This window comes from Lepus europaeus, chromosome 5, assembly GCF_033115175.1.
Source record: "Lepus europaeus isolate LE1 chromosome 5, mLepTim1.pri, whole genome shotgun sequence".
Lineage (NCBI taxonomy): Eukaryota > Metazoa > Chordata > Mammalia > Lagomorpha > Leporidae > Lepus > Lepus europaeus.
Genome location: NC_084831.1, coordinates 89,109,004 through 89,128,362, shown reverse-complemented (window position 1 = coordinate 89,128,362; position 19,359 = coordinate 89,109,004). Strand labels below are relative to the sequence as shown.

Here is a 19,359-nt window from a genome sequence, read left to right as displayed (position 1 = left end):
CCATTCAACTCCTGTCATCAAAAGGAAGAGGGGAAAGAAACCAAACATCTCTTCTTCCAGAATAAACAAAAGAAAGCTCCAAATGATCCCTTAGCCCTGTGTTCACGGCAGAAAACACAGGAGAAAAATGAAGCTTCCCACTCAGAGAGCCACCGCTCCAAGGCTGCCCCGAAACTCTCATCGGTACTGAACGACAAACTGTGAGGAGCTCAGAAGGAAACAGCGCTTCACAGGAGCATATTGATTTTCAGTAAAGCCATGTTCACGTTGAGGCTTGGACTTCAAGATCTGTGCTGTGGACAATGCCCTCGCTCGCACATGCACTTGTCTTTGGAAATACTCTAGATGCGAAGAGGGTCCCTGCCCTGAGCAGGAGGGAACGGAGAAAAAGACTGGACAAAATGACATTCGCTACTTTTCCCTGACTTGCTTAAGTACTCAGAAAAGAGAACACTCAGTGCTCCAGAACACAAAGGTATTTGAAATACAGCATAGCTCATATTGGCTTTGCACCAGCGGCCCTTCCCGCAGACAACACACAGGAAATTAAAAAGAGACTGCCTTGGGAAAGTATTTAACATCCTAGGTGAATGGGGATTTATGTATTGTTTTATTGCAGTCCTCCAGAGTAACACCTCAGTGTCCACTCAAATACGAAATTTTTTTTTTAATGAAGAAATTAAACTGAAGAAAGAGCCAATATGATTCGTAAAATTCTTGGCCTATTTTCTGTTGTGCTACAGTTTTTGTACTATAAATCACCCACCTTCCAATTTAAGTAATAATGATAATAATGACCAGAAGAAGAGAAATTTCAAAAATAAAAAAGGAAGAAAAAACTTTCTGTGCTGTGGTAATGATCTGCCTGTTTACGAATGGCTGTGACCTGGCAGTTGACCATTAGCATCCATCATATCCCTCCTATGTGTCAGCCTGTACCCGGGCAGGGAAAACTGACACCAAGCAGTCAGGATGGACAGGACCATTAAGAACCCATCGTGGATGGGGCGGCGCTGTGGAGCAGTAGGTTAATCCTCCTCCTGCATTGCCAGCATCCCATATGGGCACCAGTTCTAGTCCCGGCTGCTCCATTTCTGACCCAGCTCTCTGCTATAGCCTGGGAAAGCAGTAAAAGATGGCCAAAGTCCTTGGGCCCCTGCACCTGTGTAGGAGATCTGGAGGAAACTCCTGGCTCCTGGCTTCAGATCGGCGCAGCTCCAGCCATTGCGGCCAGTTGGAGGGTGAACTAGCAGGTGGAAGACCTCTCTCTCTCTCTCTCTTTCTCTCTCTCTCTTTCTCTCTTCCTCTTCTCTTTCTGTGTAACTCTGACTTTCAAATAAATAAATAAATCTTTTTTTAAAAAAAAGATCATCCTCAAAGCTATAGTGCTGGTAAATGAAGGAGTCAACACTTTAACAAAGATCCTTGCTTATTTGGAGGGTGAACCAGTGGAAGGAAGACCTCTCCTCTGTCTCTCCCTCACACTGTCTGTAACTCTACCTCTCAAATAAATAAAATCTTCAAAGAAAAACAAAGAGCCAATCATGGCAATTCCAACCCCCATGCCAGTGATTGATTTAAAACCAACAACAACAACCATCACTTAACATGTGGTATATACGGGGCCAGTATTGTGGTGCAATGGCTTAAGCCACTACTAGCAACACTGGCACACCATATCAGAGCAATATTTAAGTCTCAGCTGGTACACTTCTTTTTTTTTTTTTTTTTTACAGGCAGAGTGGATAGTGAGAGAGAGAGAGACAGAGAGAAAGGTCTTCCTTTTTCTGATGGTTCACCTCCAATGGCCGCTGCAGCCGGCACATCTCGCTGATCTGAAGCCAGGAGCCAGGTGCTTCTCCTGGTCTCCCATGGGGTGCAGGGCCCAAGCACTTGGGCCATCCTCCACTGCCTTCCCGGGCCATAGCAGAGAGCTGGCCTGGAAGAGGGGCAACCGGGATAGAATCTGGCGCCCCAACCGGGACTAGAATTTGGTGTGCCGGCGCTGCAAGGCGGAGGATTAGCCTGTTAAGCCACGGCGCCGGCCTCAGCTGGTACACTTCTGATCCAGCTTCCTGCTAATACTCCCAGAAAAGCAGTGGAAGTGCTTGGGCCCTTGCCACCTATGTGGAACACCCAGATGGAGTTCCTGGGTCTGGCTTCAGCCTGGCCAAGCCGTGGCTATCACAGCCACTTAGGGAGAACTAGATTGAAGATCTCTCTCTCTCCCTCTCGCTCTCTCTCTCTCCAACCCCCACATCACCCCCATCACTCTGCCTGCCAAATAAATAAATCTCAGAAAAAGAAACATGATATATATGCACTTACACTAGGATGTTCCTCAGCAATAAAAATAAGTGAAGTACTGATACATGCAACACCACAGATCCCTCTTGAAAACGTTATGCTAAGCAGGGGGAAGAAGTCACTATGGACTGCATATTGTATGATCCCACTTACATGAATGTCCCAAACAAACAAATCTACCTAGACAGAAAAGACAGCAGAGGTTGCCTGGGGCTGAGGGGGTTGGGGGAGTTGAAGTAGGATGGCTAAAGGGCTAAAGGGTGAATTGAAAATATCCTAAAAGTGATTGAAAAAGCATTAAAATATCCTAAAAGTGGTTGTTCTTGGATGCACAACTCTGAATATATGAAGTCATTTGAATTACATTCTTAAAATTAGTGAATTGTATGGTTTGTTAATTATATTCCAATAAAAGCTATTCAAAGTGTGTGGGGTGGGGGGAAGCAGCATGGTGATATAGCAGCTAAAGCCACCTCTGGCAATGCTGGCGTCCCATATGAGTGCTAGTTCAAGTCCCAGCTGCTCCACTTCTGATCCAATTCTGTACTAATAGCCTGAGAAAAGCAACATAAGATGCCTCAAGTGCTTGGGACCCTGACCCCCTGTGTGAGGCCCAGATGAAGCTTCTAGGTCCTGACTTCAGCCTGTCCCAGCTCTGGCTATTACGGCCATCTGGGGAGTGAACCAGCAGATGGAACATCTCTCTCTCTCTCTCTCTCTCTCTCTCTCCTTCTCTCTCTGAAACTCTGCCTTTCAAAAAATATAAATAAATCTTAATAAATAAGGAGGTGGGTGGAGAGTAGGGCAAAGGCAACAATGCCAGGAAACACCCCTGGCCACATGCCTGTGTTTATTTGATCATTAATTTTTTATCAGGTGATTTCTACATCAAGTACCATTATTTGCAGTGAAGTACAGCAGGAATCAAACCAGATAAAATCTCTGCACTTAAGGAAATTACAAAAAACAAGCATTAACTAAAATGCACAGCTAGTTACATGATAGTAAGTGAATGGGAGAGAATCAAGATCACAAAGCTACAGTGACTTTTCTACTAACTACTTATTGGATTCTTTATTTAAAGAAAGGTTAAGCTTGTGATTATAAAGTAAACTGAGTATGCCATCGTAAAGACTAAAAGAGAAATAAGAAAGGAAGATGGAAGCAAGGGAGGGAGGAAGGGAGGCTGAGGTGGCAAGCATCACATGTTCCTATCTGTGTATATATGAAATACACGGAATTTGTCCACTTCATGTAAATTTTAAAAATTAAAACACAACTACAAAGCTGGGGTGGTTGATTTTCAGCACAGTCATCCATGAAAGCCTTAATGAGAAAGTGACATTTGCATAATGGCCTGAGATGTAGTGGTTCAGAGGAGAGCAGGTAATCCACTGTGGCCCCTCCAGATTAGTAGAGGAGAAGAAATCAAAGGATTTTTTTTTTTAATTTTTTAACTTTTGGCCAGCGCCGTGGCTTACTAGGCTAATCCTCTGCCTTGCGGTGCCGGCACACCGGGTTCTAGTCCCGGTCGGGGCGCCGGATTCTGTCCCGGTTGCCCCTCTTCCAGGCCAGCTCTCTGCTGTGGCCCGGGAGTGCAGTGGAGGATGACCCAAGTGCTTGGGCTCTGCACCCCATGGGAGACCAGGAGAAGCTCCTGGCTCCTGGTTTTGGATCAACGCAGTGCGCAGGTCGCAGCGCGCCAGCCGCGGCAGCCATTGGAGGGCGAACCAACGGCAAAGGAAGACCTTTCTCTCTGTCTCTCTCTCTCACTATCCACTCTGCCTGTCAAAAAAAAATTTAACTTTTATTTAATAAATATAAATTTCCAAAATACAGCTTATGGATTATAATGGCTTTCCCCCCCCCATAACTTCCCTCCCACCTGCAACCATCCTATCTCCCGCTCCCTCTCCCAGTCCATTCACATCAAGATTCATTTTCAATTCTCTTTATATACAGAAGATCAATTTAGAATATATTAAGTAAAGATTTCAACAGTTTGCACCCACACAGAATATAAAGTGTAAAATACTGTTTGAGTACTAGTTATAGCATTAATTCACAATGTTTAACACATTAAGGACAGAGATACTACACGGAGAGTAAGTGCACAGTGACTCCTGTTGTTGACTTAACAAATTGACACTCTTGTTTATGGTGTCAGTTATCACCCTAGGCTCTTGTCATGAGTTGCCAAGGCTATGGAAGCCTTTTGAGTTTGCCAACTCCAATCTTATTTAGATAAGGTCATAGTCAAAGTAGAAGTTCTCTCCTACCTTCAGAGAAAGGTACCTCCTTCTTTGATGGCCCATTCTTTCCACTGGGATCTCACTCTCAGAGATCTTTCATTTAGGTGTTTTATTTTTTGTTTGTTTGGTTTTTTTTGGTTTTTTTTTTTTTTTGCCAGAGTGTCTTGGCTTTCCATGCCTAAAATACTCTCATGGGCTCTTCAGCCAGATCTGAATGCCTTAAGGACTGATTCTGAGGCCAGAGTGCTGTTTAGGACATCTGCCATTCAATGAGTCTGCTGTGTATCCCACTTCCCATGTTGGATCATTTTTTCCCTTTTTTTATTCTATCAGTTAGTATTTGCAGACACTAGTCTTGTTTATGTGATCCCTTTGACTCTCAGACCTATCAGTGTGATCAATTGTGAACTGAAGTTGATCACTTGGACTAGTGAGATGGCATTGGTACATGCCACCTTGATGGGATTGAATTGGAATCCCCTGGCACATTTCTAACTCTGTCAAGGACTTTTTGTTAAGGAGTTGACAAAGGAGATTCTCTCTCTCTCTCTCTCAGAGCACCCTGCTTTGCAAAAGGAGACAACTCAATACATTTTGGTTTAACTAATGAGAGAGAGAGAGAGAGAGAGAGAGATCAGATGTATGTAGCCCCTAAAACTAGCAGCTCAAACCACAAGAGACCCCACCCTAGGGTGCAGGACTACACACCGCAGAAGCACAGAAACAAAAGGGGTGTCTGTCTCACTCTCTTAATGACACGGAAACCACTTCTTTATGGCTCCACTCACAGATGTGCGACCCAGCAAGTATTCTCAATGTTTGGACTACATTAAATGTACACAGCTATCTTTTCTACTGTATGGATGAGTTAGTATAGGACTGAACACAAGGCAGGGTGGATGGCAAGGACAGGTGTGTGAACTCCCAGCATACATTGAACACAGGCAGCCAAAACTGCACACATATCCTGCACTTCCAGCAGGGAGCTAGCTCAGAGGTGGAGCAGCCAAGATTAGATTCAGCTCCCATGTGGGATGCTGGCATTGAAGGCAATGGCCTAAACTGCTAAGCCACAATATCAGCTCCTCCACCCTACCCCACCATGGGTAAGACTCTCTCTCTCTCTCTCTCTCTCTCTCTCTCTCATTAGTTAAACCAAAATGTGTTGAGTTGTCTCCTTTTGCAAAGCAGGGTGCTCTATGCCAAGGGTGCAATACGTTATACCCTCCCCAGAAGGAGGAATAGGCAAGCAAGCCAGAAAAGTATTGAACAAAACAATTGCTACCTCTGCCAGGTACCATGAAGGAAAGAAACTAGGAACTGGGAATAGAACTGAAGTAAAAGCTACTTTGCAGGCCATGCTTAGACATGGCCTCTCCAAGGAGGTGACATCAGCAGCTCAATTAGTGTTCCCATTCCAAGCAGACTCTCACATTCAGTGTGAGCAGGGATGAACATCACCCAAGTGAGAAGGAAAGAGAGGGGCAGTGTTTCAATAATTCCTGGCCAGGCCCATTTTATGAAAATAAAATGATAATCAAATTCTCCTTTTCAGAATGCTTTAAGCTGTGTCTAGTTGTGCTGACTAGACAAGTCTGTCCTTGCAGAAGCAAAACCAATTTCTAAGACACTTACCAAATATCCAGGCCCAAAGAGTTGCAACACCAAGGTAGAGGGTGCTGGCTGAATACAACAGGGAAAGCAGTCACTATGTGATTCACTAGAGACATAAAAATGCAGATGATTTTTAAAGACATTCTGAAGCTGCCACGGTTTGAATATGATCTGAGTGCCCCAAGACTTCTTGTGTTGAACTTTCATCCACATTATGAGTATTAAGAGGCTGGAAACTTAAACCAACTATGGAATTTAGAGGCAGGGCCTCTGGGAGATGACTGGAAATAGATGAGCTTATTTGCATGCAGCCCAATAACCCCAATGACCTTTTTTTTTTTTAAAGAAAAGATATATTTATTTACTTATTTGAAAGGAAGAGTTACAGAGAGAGAGACAGACAGAGACAGAGCTTCCTTCCTCTGGTTCTCTCCTCAAACAGCCTCAACAGCCAGGGCTGGATCAGGCTGAAGCCAGGAGCCTGGAACTCCACCCAGGTCTCCCACATGGGTATCAGGGTTCCAAGCTCTTGAGCCACTTTCTGTTGCCTTCCCAGGAGCATTAGCAGGGAGCTGGATCAGAAGTGGAGCAGCTGAGAGTAGATTTGGCTCTCATGAGGGATGTCAGCATTACAGGCAATGGCCTAAACTGCTGTGCCACAATATCAGCCCCCTTTGTGTCTTTGCAAGATAAACACAAACAAACCCACATACACACACATACACACACACAGAGAGAGAGAGAGAGAGAGAGAGAAAGACTTCCTGAGTCCTGCCACATGATGTCCTATATCACCTTGGGACTCAACCAGCAAGAAGGCCATCACCAGCTGCAGCCCAAAGGAGATACTGGAGATGGAGCCCCTTATACTTTCAAAACTGTGAGTCAAAAGAAGGCTCTTTTCTTTATAAAGTAGCCTGCATCAGGTATTTAATCATAGTAATGAGAAGTGGACTAATACATGGGCCAACTAAAATTAAGTATGTTGACTACATGATTATAAACAGATTGTTGGTAATTCCTCTTCTAAGAGTTCACTTCAACACCTGAGGATGTTTGATACTTTGGAGTAACATTTAAAATAAGAAAATTTACCATTTTCAAATGTGAAAAGCAAAGACAAAAAGCTATACCAATGGATCATTGGGAGAAAAATTGATGAGTGACATCTTTGGAAGAACTTGTAAACAAGAGCAGGCATCTTGGCACATTGGCTTTATGCTTGCGATGCTCACATTCCATATCAGAGTGCCTGGCTCAAGCCCTGGCTACTCTGTTTCTGACCCAGCTTCCTGCTAATGACACATGGAGGCAGCAGAGGAGAGCTCAAGTACTTTGGCTCCTGCCACCCACATGGAAGACTGTGATGGCGCTCTAGGCCCCTGGCTTTGGCCTGGCTCAATCCCACCATCGTGGCCATTTGGGGAATGAACCACAGATAGAAGTTCTCTCTATCTATCTATCTATCTATCTCTCCCCATATCTGTCACTCCATCTTTCAAATAAATATAAATCTTTAAAACAATAAATAATAAAAATGTATTTGTAAATTAAAAATAATAATTCAGGTGCGGACGCAGTTGCATGAGCGATTTCTGCTTCCCTCTGTGCGGTGGAGCAAGGCTTGTTCCTCTCCCACTCAGCCGCACAGGTTCGACATTTTTTTTTCCTCCCCAAGGTTGAATTGACCAAAGCAATGGTTATGGAGAAGCCTAGTCCCCTGCTGGTCGGGCGGGAATTTGTGAGACAGTATTACACACTGCTGAACCAAGCCCCAGACATGCTACACAGATTTTATGGAAAGAACTCTTCTTACGTCCATGGGGGATTGGATTCAAATGGCAAGCCAGCAGATGCAGTCTATGGACAGAAAGAAATCCATAGGAAGGTGATGTCACAGAACTTCACCAATTGCCACACCAAGATTCGCCATGTTGATGCTCATGCTACTCTAAATGATGATGTGGTGGTCCAAGTGATGGGGCTGCTCTCCACTAATAACCAGGCTTTGAGGAGATTCATGCAGACATTTGTCCTTGCTCCTGAGGGTTCTGTTGCAAATAAATTCTATGTTCACAATGATGTCTTCAGATACCAAGATGAGGTCTTTGGTGGCTTTTTCACTGAGCCCCAGGAGGAATCTGAGGAAGAAGTAGAGGAACCTGAGGAGAGACTGCAGACGCCTGAGGTGGTACCTGATGATTCAGGAACTTTCTATGACCAGACTGTCAGCAATGACTTGGAAAAACACCTAGAGGAGCCCGTTACTGAACCAGAGCCTGATCCTGAACCAGAACCAGAACCAGAACCTGTCTCTGAAATCCAAGAGGAAAAGCCTGAGCCAGTATTGGAAGAAACTACTCCTGAAGATGCTCAGAAGAGTTCTTCTCCAGCACCTGCAGACATAGCTCAGACAGTACAGGAAGACTTAAGGACATTTTCTTGGGCATCTGTGACCAGTAAGAACCTTCCACCCAGTGGAGCTGTTCCAGTTACTGGGATACCACCTCATGTTGTTAAAGTTCCAGCTTCACAACCCCGTCCAGAGTCTAAGCCTGAATCTCAGATTCCACCGCAGAGGCCTCAGAGGGATCAAAGAGTGAGAGAGCAACGAATAAACATTCCTCCCCAGAGGGGCCCCAGGCCAATTCGTGAGCCTGGAGAGCAAGGTGATGTTGAACCCCGAAGGATTGTGAGACACCTTGACAGTCACCAGCTCTTCATTGGCAATCTGCCTCACGAGGTGGACAAATCGGAACTGAAAGATTTCTTTCAAAATTATGGGAATGTGGTGGAGCTGCGCATCAACAGTGGTGGAAAGCTGCCCAATTTTGGTTTTGTTGTATTTGATGATTCTGAGCCTGTTCAGAAGGTCCTTAGCAACAGGCCCATCATGTTGAGAGGTGAAGTCCGTCTGAATGTGGAAGAGAAGAAGACTCGAGCTGCTAGGGAGGGAGATCGTCGCGATAACCGCCTGCGGGGACCTGGAGGGCCTCGAGGTGGGCTGGGTGGTGGAATGCGAGGCCCTCCCCGTGGAGGCATGGTGCAGAAACCCGGATTCGGAGTGGGAAGGGGGATTGCTCCACGGCAGTGAATTGCCCATCACTGATCATCACATAGCCGTACAAACCCCAGCTCCTGCAGAGTGTTGAATTTCTTCAACCAGCCTTTCGTATCTTGGAGTATGAGCTAGTCTGTTATAAACTGCTTACGTTTGTACAACTTCACTTCTCTTGTGTTAATGGTGTGTGCTCCCTTTCCCTCCTCCTTCCCTTTAGTCCTTCACTTCCAATTTTGTGGAATGATATTTTAGGAGTAATGGATTTATAAAGAAGATAAAGACAAAAGACTGAATATCCTTGCTTACACTTTGCATATACAGACTGGATTTTTTTAAAATAGCCATTTCCCCAAAGGAATGTGTCTTGCTTATTACTGACATTTGGTATGTTTCATTCATTGGAATATTTCTTATTTTCTACATGTTTCAGAAACCTGTGAGAAACAGGATTTGATAAACATTTTGAAGGCAAGAAAAATCCAATTGTTCTATGAGAGTCATGACCTTCTGGTGTAGAAAAGTTGCCTCTGGAAAATTTAACAAGTTTCATTTTCTCTAGTATGGCTAAAAACTGAATAAAAGGTGTTAATAGAGTTAATTTGTTTTGGTATGTGATCACAAAACAATTCTGAAACACTGTTTCTACCACTAAAACTTAAATTGTGAGATAGGTTTTAAATGTGTAATATGCAATTGATGAGCTTTTCTTGAACTGTTAGAATTTTTTTGAAGTAGAATTTTTTTCATGTTTAATTTGTATTTGTAAAAAAAAAAAAAAGAAAACAAAAACAAAAAAGTCCCGAAATCCAAATAACAAAAAACCAGAGCAAAACTGTTGTGCCTTCTTTTGATTCCAGTCTTGACAATTGTTTAAACAAAAATAAATTTAAAAAAAATTCTAAAAAAATAAAAAATAAAAAAAAATTCAGTATCCCTTCATTGTAAATACAACCTTAGCAGAAGAGGATGGGAGAGGACAACACAGACAAAGAGAACCAGAGTCATAATTGAAGAGTGGAGCCCCAGCAGGCATGGGAGTGGTGACGCTTTGCAACAGCTGAGCTCATCCTTGCATAGGGATAATCCAGCAGGTGCAATGAATGGGCAGGTACTCATGCTCAGACAGCCTCTGTGGATTACACTCACTTCCATATTATTACCCCTGCTGTTCAACATTTGTGGGCTGAAAACACCAGAGCATGCACAAAAAACATAGAACTACATCTGAGGAGGTACAGATCTACTATAGGCTTTTACTGTGTTATCACTATCAGTATTAATTTTTCCATTAAAATGAAAACTTTGGAATTTAAGCACAAGAGAATAGACCAGGAGGTGGAATGCAGATAGAAAATGTCTGATGAGAGATACAGTTCAGGCATGCCATGCTTAGTCTATATTTTTGATGAATTCTGAACCAACAATTAAGCAGTCTTAGATTGTTAAAGCTGCACACTTATTAGAAAGTCCCATTAACTCCTTAGGAGCTCATTCTGAGTTCACTTTCCAGAGTTGCTTCCTAAGGCTTAAATTCTAACCATAAGAGTCCAGGACTCCTGGAATAGAAGCCAAAGTCATTAACCACTATTTCCATGTACTTCCTTTTCTCTGATTCTAATATATTTGCTTCCCACATTTCCGAAGGATGAAAGTCTAAGCTCAGTGTACCAGTGTGGTCGGGTTCTGGTAAGGGCCTCTCTCAGGCAGCAGTCAGCTGACTTCCCACTGTACTCTCACAGAGTAGAAATAGCTGGCTAGCTCTCTGGCCTCTTGTATAAGGGCATTGATCATATTCCTGAGGGCTCCCTTCTCATGATCTGATTTCTTTCCCCAAGTCTCACTTCCAAATGCCATCACATTGTGATTAAGGTTTCAATATACGAATTTCAGGGTGCACAGATTTTCAGTCCATTGCAAGGACCAGAAAGCATATCAGATATAATCTATGCTTGGAAATAATTAATTATGTTGTAAAGAATTTAAAACTAAAATTCATAAAACATTGAAATAAGAGTAATCAATAGCAAATAATTAAGAGCCCCAAATTTTTTCGAATACCACTCCATCTCACTCTTCTTCCTCACGCCACATGGATCAGACAGCAACAGGCTCCTTCATAAAGTCATCTTCCAATCATCTCAGTTCCCAAAACTGAATGCCAAATACAGGATTATTAGTATCCTGGCTCCTGCAAAAATAAATGCTCACAGGAAGAGGATAATATCAGCCTGGATCACAAGTGTTTTTGTATTTATCCTAAACTGTGTTCAGCATTCAATCAAGGCCATTCCTATTATTTTTATTATCAAATAAACAAAAACTAAGAATGAAAGTCAAGAGGAGGGTACATATAGAAGCTCCAGAAAATAGAGTTACCAGTCACAGACTTAAGCAATGCTCAGAATGACAGGACTTCAAATATTTTATGAACATGCATACTGTGAAAAAGTTATGCATGAATTTCAAAAAAAAATTTGCATCAAAATAAACAAACTAATTCATCTCCCCAAGAATTTTTGAGGTACCCGCATAAGTTTCAGGAAACAAAGGACACATTCCAACAGTGAACTGGGAACTAGAATAAAGAACAAAATGGAAATTCTATAGCTGACAAACATAACACCAAAATAAGTAAGCTGACAACTGCTGAAAAGAAAAACAGTGATTAGGAAGACAAGTCAGAAGAAAATATCCAAAATGAAACATGGAGAAAACAATGACAAAAAAATTAAACAGAAAGACTAAAAAATGACAGCCTAGAATTCTAGCATTTTCACAAATAGAGATCTTTTCTGATGAATTGGAAATAAGAGAATTCATCAACATTTCTCATAAAGTGGAAAAAGGATATTTTTCTATGCTGAGAGAAAATTACTCCAGATAGCAAGTAAGGTGCAGGAAAGAATATAAACCATAAATATGTGGATAAATTTAAATAAACAGACAATGTAAAATCACAATAAAAATGCTTATGGAGTTTGATGTATATAAAGTTAAAATGTACAACATTAATGGTTTATAAATTGAAACAAGATTTATGGAATCAAAGTGCTCAAAGACAGTACTTCTCAAATTTAATGGGCATATGAATCACCTGGACATCTAGAGTAAATGCAGGTTTTTGATTCTGTAGGTCTGATTAGCCTGAGATTCAACATTTTTAACATTTCCCCAGCTAATTCCTATGATGTTGGCTCTTGGATCACTCTTTCAGTAGCGAAAGTCTAAGAACTTTGTATTAACTGGGAATGAGTGAAAGTAACAAGTAATGATAGACTATGTGTCAGTGATTCATTTTGCAACATCTAGGGCAACCAATAAAAGAATTTAAAAAAGTGCAATAATATTATGATTAGGGTAGCAAAGGGGGAAATGAGAAAAATAAGACAAATTCAAAAGAAGACAACACAAGATAGTGCATATATTTATTTTTATTATTTTTAGGTTTTATTGATTTATTTGGAAGGTAAAAAGACAGAGAAGGATAGATGAAGAGAGATCTTCCACATACTGGTTCACTTCCCAATGCCCAGAACAACCAGTGCTGGGCCAGGATGAAGCCAGGAACACAAAATTCCATTGGGGTCTCCCATGTGAGTGGCAAGAACCTAAGTACTTGAGCCATCACCACTGCCTCCCAGGATGCATTAACAGGAAGCTGAATCAGAAGCAGAGTAACCAGGAGGACTCAAACCAGGTACTCTGATATGGGATGCAGGCACCCCAAGCAGAAAATTAAATGCTGCACCAAGCACACACACCCCCCATTAGAATACATATATTTACAGCAAACAACTAAAAATAATTTAGTTGTTAATTTATACTCAATATATTAAAATTATCTCATGTGTAAAGAATTAAATGTTCCAATTAAAGTGCAAAGGTGGTCAGGCTACAATTTTTATTGTTATTTAGGAGAATTAGATAAACAGTAAAATTAACCAAATTAATTAGATAAAGGAGAAAAATTATAAGGTTACTTGAGCAGAAGCAGAAAAGGTATTTTATAAAACCCAACATCCATAAACGCGCTGTGGCGTAGCAGGTAAAGCTACTGCCTGCAGTGCCGACATCCCATATGGGTGCCGGTTTGGGTCCTGGCTGATCCGCTTCCAATACAGCTCTCTGCTATGGCCTGGGAAAGCAGTAAAAGATGGTCCAAGTGCTTGGACCACTGCACTCACGTGGCAGATGCAGAGGAAGCTCCTGTTTCCTGGCTTCAGTTTGGTGCAGTTCTGGCCATTGTGGCCAATTGAGGAGTGAACCAGTGGATGGAAGACACTCTCTCTGCCTCTCCACTCCCTGTGTAACTCTGACTTTCAAATAAATAAATAATTTTTTCTGACAGGCAGAGTTAGACAGTGAGAGAGAGAGACAAAGAGAAAGGTCTTCCTTCCGTTGGTTCACCCCCCAAATGGCTGCTATGGCCGGTGCACTGCACCAATCCGAAGCCAGGATACAGGTGCTTCCTCCTGGTCTCCCATGTGGGTGCAGGGCCCAGGCACTTGGGCTATCCTCCACTGACCTCCCGGGCCACAGCAGAAAGCTGGCCTGGAAGAGGAGCAACCCAGACAGAATCCGGCGCCCCAACCAGGACTAGAACCCGGGATGCCAGTGCCGCAGGCTGAGGATTAGCCAGGTGAGCTGTGGCACCAGCCAAATAAATAAAAATTTTTAAAAAATCCATTCACCACAATAAAAAATAAATAGGCTGTAAGGCAAAGCCAGAAATAGAAGGGAAATTTCAATCCTCAATGAACATCTAACAAGATCAGATTAAAACTTTAATATCCTCTCATCACAAGAAGATCTGAAAACTTCCACCATGACTTCTATTCAATATTACTATGAAGACCTTAGCAAGTATACAAAGGTAAGGAAGAGAAACGAAAGATAATAGGATTAAAATTTTAAAAATTAATTTCTCATTGTTTTGCAGATGATGATTGTTTATGTTGAAAAAATAATGTACTGGTAAATTATTATAACTAATAACTGAATTTATCAAGTTTCTGGATGGGCTTAATATTTAAATATTGATTATATTTTACATATATTAGTTGCAATCAGCATTCAAATGATATATTAAGAAGATGCCTTTTATAATGCTGCCAAAATATAATAAATATGAGTTACTAACAAAATACTCATAAGACTGCTACACAGACATTATTAAAAATTACTCATAAAATGTTAAGAAAATCTAAACAAATGGAACCATTTATCATATTTATAGAAATGTTGAAAACTCAATGTTGTGGAGATAACAATTCTCTTCAAATTTATATGTAGATTTAATGCAAACCTAATCAAAATCCCAAAAGATACATTGTGTGGAAATTGACAGCACAATTCCAACTTTTATAGGAAAATGCACTGGATCAAAAATAACAAGGATGCTGCGGGAGAAAAAAAGAAAGAAAAAAAATAAGTAAGAGTGCTTGCTCTTCCAGAAATATTCTTAAAGCCATAATTAAGATAGAATGTTACTTATTCAAAGATAAAAAAATTGACAATGACACAAAATGAGAGCCCAAATCCTCCTATAGGGTGATGTAATTTGCAACAAAATATTGGCACTGCAGCACGGTAGGATAATGATGTTCTTTTTGTATATGGTACTATGATGTTACAACAAAATACCACATGGTACTTCATAATATGTAAATTTTATGTCTGTTGAATTTTCTAAATGAAAAAACTTAATAAGTGAATACAAATTTTAAAATATATATAACAGGGGCCGGTGCCATGGCTCACTTGGTTAATCCTCCGCCTGCAGCACCGGTATCCAATATGGGTGCCGGGTTCTAGTCCCGGCTGCTCCTCTTCCAGTCCAGCTCTCTGCTGTGGCCTGGGCAGGCAGTGGAGGATGGCCCAACTGCTTGTGCCCTGCACCTGCATGGGAGACCAGGAAAAGCACCTGGCTCCTGGCTTTAGATCAGTGCAGCGCCAGTCGTAGCAGCCATTTGGGGGGTGAACCAACAGAAGGAAGACCTTTCTCTCTGTCTCTCTCTCTCTCACTGTCTAACTCTGCCTGTCAAAAAAAAAAAAATACATATGACACTGTGTCAAATGGATATTCATTTTAAAAAGGGAAAAAAAGACATAGACCCTAGTTGATACCATACATCCAAAATTAATTCTTGATGTATCATAGATACATAAACATGAAAAGCTAAGTTTAGTCATCCTTGGTATCCATTTGACATTGGGAGGAAAGGAGCAGAAGGGGAGGAGAGGGGAGGGGAGGGGAAGTGTAGGGAACTGCAACTGGAATCACAGAGGGGATTTAACAATCACCCAAGCAGAGAACAAATAAAGAGAGCAGGAGAATCCACACACCTTGATTGATATACTGGATGAAAACATACTGGAGATCAAAGGAAATACCATTCTGAAGGCTCAGAACATACATCTGAAAAGGATCAATGATAGCTTCCAAAAGGAAATGTCAAAAAACTGAGACCCAAATTGTTCAATATTTTGTTTCAAGTCACACAAAGTAAGGGATAGGAGAAATACCCAGCTGAAGCTCGTTGGACTGGATCTTACCTACAAACTTATTTTTACCTAGCCTACACGTTGTTAACAAATAATAATTGACCTAACTTTAATATCAAAAGAGTCTCAGATTCTCTTCAGAGACAGCAGGGGACTCTCACTGGTCAGCATATTTCCTTCAGCCAGTGTCACTCATTTACTTTACCTATGTTTTCAGTGTCAAATCAAAATATCAACTCAGGTCTTTCTGCTTCCAAAATATTCTAGCTTTAAGAAAGAGATTAGGGCATAAGGAAATAGAACTAATAACTAAGGGTTTACTATTAAAATTTCTTGTTGGCACCAGCATTGTGGTACAGCAGGTTAAGTCACAATGCCCACATCCCATACAAGAGTACCATTTTAATCCTAGCTGTTGCACTTCCAATCCAGCTTCCTGCTAATGCATCCTCAGAAGCAGAAAATGATGGCTCAAGTGGCTGCACCCCTACCACCCACATGGGAGACCCAGATAGGGTTCCTGGCTTTTGCCATGGCCTGGTCCAGTCTTGGCTACTATAGGTATTTAGGGGAGTGATCCAGCAGATATAAGATCTCTATCTACAATCTATCTATCTATCTGCATATCTATCTAGTATTCTCTGCCTTTCAAGTACATAAAATAAATAACTTTTTAGAAAACTTATTACTTCTCCTTCCCTCTGAATATCAATTTTTTAAAAAGCTGTCCATGCCGTTCACTTTTTAGTGACACCTTCTTCCATCCGTGATTTCTACAAATTGCCAGTTATTCTGCATGATAGCACTGCCCTAAAGCTGCCCTGTGAAGGAACCACCTATGGTAGTGCTCTCAGTGATTGATCCAGGAGTGTAAGCCTGATTCCCAGATCACTTCATGTCAAAGTCTAGGAACAAGAGACTTACATCCATCTCCACAATCAAAGCAGAATTTCCAGGAGCACTCTAAGCAAGGTGTGCACACAGCTGTATGGACAGAGATGTCACGTGGGACTCAACTCAGTAAAGCAATATATGCAGAGTAAGCTTTGAAACGTCTAACACACCTGTGAAAATTTCTTGATGAAAATAACCTGGAATTTTATTGATAGAACAAGAGACTGGATACTGTTCCTGAAATAACAGTTTATGGTCAGCAAATCAATGTGCTATAGCACAGCATGATTTAGGAATGATTGAATTTGCTCTGCCTAATGCAAGTGAAAGGTTCATACGTTTCATTTCTGTTTGCCCTAGGCCTTGGGACAACTATCTCCCTGTTGATGATTAGGTAGTAACTCAGAGAAAGACAAAGGAAAACAAGAATCTTCTGGCTGTGCTAAAACATAACAGAATGTTCCAGAATATGCAATTCAGTCCTAATTCCACAAACAACTACAAGTAAAGGTTAGAAAACTCCTCAATCTTCCTGGGGTCACTATTTTGTATCTTGCCCCTCTAGGTCTATCTACTGTGTATTTTTTTTTCACCAAGAGAATATTCCAGAGTGTCTTTGGCATCCCCATTGGAAATATGAGATTCACAAGAATGTAAGTGATTCATCTAATAATTAATAACAGTACATAAATTCAAAATAGTATCACTTTAACACAAAAAAAACTCTCTCTTCAATCTATGATGTTTATCACATGCTGTTGCTGTGATTGTAAAATAACAGCACTGATAACAATGAAGTCTATCAACTTGTAGATCCCTTATAGGAGCTATGTACCTAGCTTTGAGTTTTGACGATGCTGAGCTAAGTAACCCAATTGTCCAGTGCTACATTTCACACCAGTATGAAAGTGATTTTGTTTCCTTGACCAAAACCTTTAACTATAGAGGGAAATAACACCTTTACCAATGGGTGTTGACATTACTAATACCATAAGCAGCTGCAAATGTTAGAAGAAGCCAGACTATAAGAAAAATTGGTTGACACCCACAGGTGATATGTCTCTCCCAAGGTTGCCAAGGTCAATCCCCTCACACTGGTCAACTAGATAGGTATCCCTTCCCTTGACTACAATTCCTAGAACTGTAAGATAGAACTGAAAAAACTTTCTCAAAAGAGCATGAGTGATTCTCTGATAAATATTTGAGAGTAGCTGCATTTTCCTTCTCCAGGAGAAGAAAATCAATACAACATAACCACTGTGTTTCAAATATATACTTATAGCTCACACTAAAGTGAATTAAAATATAATAGAAAGAGGTCAAAGAACTTTCTTCCTTTTTTCTAAAAAACAAACTGAGATTCATTCTTTTGACCCTATGTAATGATTGTTCCTTCTACTGTCAGGTGCATTCTCTATACTCTTAAAAAAGGAAAAATTCTGGGGCTGGCATTGTGGTGCAGCAAGTTAAGCTGCTGGCATCCTATATGCAAGTACTGGTTTGAGCCCAGCTTCCTACTTATTTCCTTAGAAGACTGCAGAAATGGCCCAAGTGCTTGTGCCCTTGTCACCCATTTGGGATACCTGGATGGAGTTTCTGAGTTCCTGGTTCCTGGCTTTGGTCTGGCCAAATCTGAGCCATTGCAGCCATTTGGAGTTGAACCAATGGATGAAACTCTCTCTCTCTCTCTTTCTCTCTGCCTCTCTCTCCCTCTCTCTCTCTCCCCCTCTCCCTCTCTCCCTCTCCCTCTCCCTCCTCCCATGTATGTGTGTGCATGTCATTTTTCCTCCTCCCCCAACCCTCTCCCCCACTCCCATGTATGTGTGTGCATGTCATTTTTCCTTTCAAATAAATACAAAAAATGTCTTTTTTTCAAAAAGGAAAAATACTAAACAAAGCACATCCAAATTGGAAAGGAGGAAATTAAAATGTCATGCTTCCAGATGACATGATCCTATATATAGAAAACACCATAGATTTCACCAAAAATAAAACTATTAATACTAATAAACAAATTCAGAGAAGTTTTAGGATACAAAAATCACCATCTAAGAATCAGTGGGAATGCTATACACTATATGCGAATTGTCTGATAAAGTAATCAAGAAGGCAATCCATTTTTCCTGTAACCACAAAAATGTAAAATATCTAGGAATATATTTAATCAAGGAAGTGAAAGACTTCTATAATGAAAACTACAAAACATTGATGAATTAAATTGCAGATGACCCAAAGAAATAGAAATACGTTGTCATATGCTCATGGATTAGAAGAATCAACATTGTTAAAATGGCAATAATAAATAAAGTGATCTACAGAATCAGTGCAATCCCCTTCAAAATGTCAATAACCTTCTTTCCCAGAACTAGAAAAAAATCATATGGAGAAATTCATATGGAAACTCAAAAAAGCATTTAATGTTAAAGCAATTTGAGCATAGAAACAAAACTGGAAGCTTTACAATGCCTGATTTCAAGACATACTACAGAGCTATAGTAGGCAAAATAGTATTATACTAACATTAAAAACAAACACACAGAGCAGTAGAAATAATATATACCTCCAAAACAAATCCGTGTATCTACAGCCAAGTGATTCTCAGCAAGCTACAAGAAACATGCACAGAATGAACAGCCTCTTCATAAATTGGCACTGGATAAACTGTATGTGCATATGCAGAAGAATGTGCCTTGAACCCTATCCTCCATCTCTCATTCTATATAAAAA

General features: G+C 41.0%; 1 protein-coding gene across 1 annotated transcript; it reads left to right on the top strand.

Annotated features, from left to right (window-relative positions):
- The first annotated feature begins 7,751 nt into the window (after positions 1-7,751).
- Positions 7,752-9,827, top strand: LOC133760856 (ras GTPase-activating protein-binding protein 1-like). Its single transcript, XM_062193443.1, has one exon. It carries the CDS (start codon positions 7,870-7,872, stop codon positions 9,265-9,267), a length of 1,398 nt encoding a protein of 465 aa, XP_062049427.1. The 5' UTR covers positions 7,752-7,869; the 3' UTR covers positions 9,268-9,827.
- The last annotated feature ends 9,532 nt before the right edge of the window (positions 9,828-19,359 follow it).

What these genes read in the sequence shown, in the direction of transcription:
- LOC133760856 (XM_062193443.1), top strand. Translation starts at nt 7,870, where the DNA reads ATGGTTATGGAGAAGCCTAGTCCCCTGCTGGTCGGGCGGGAATTTGTG.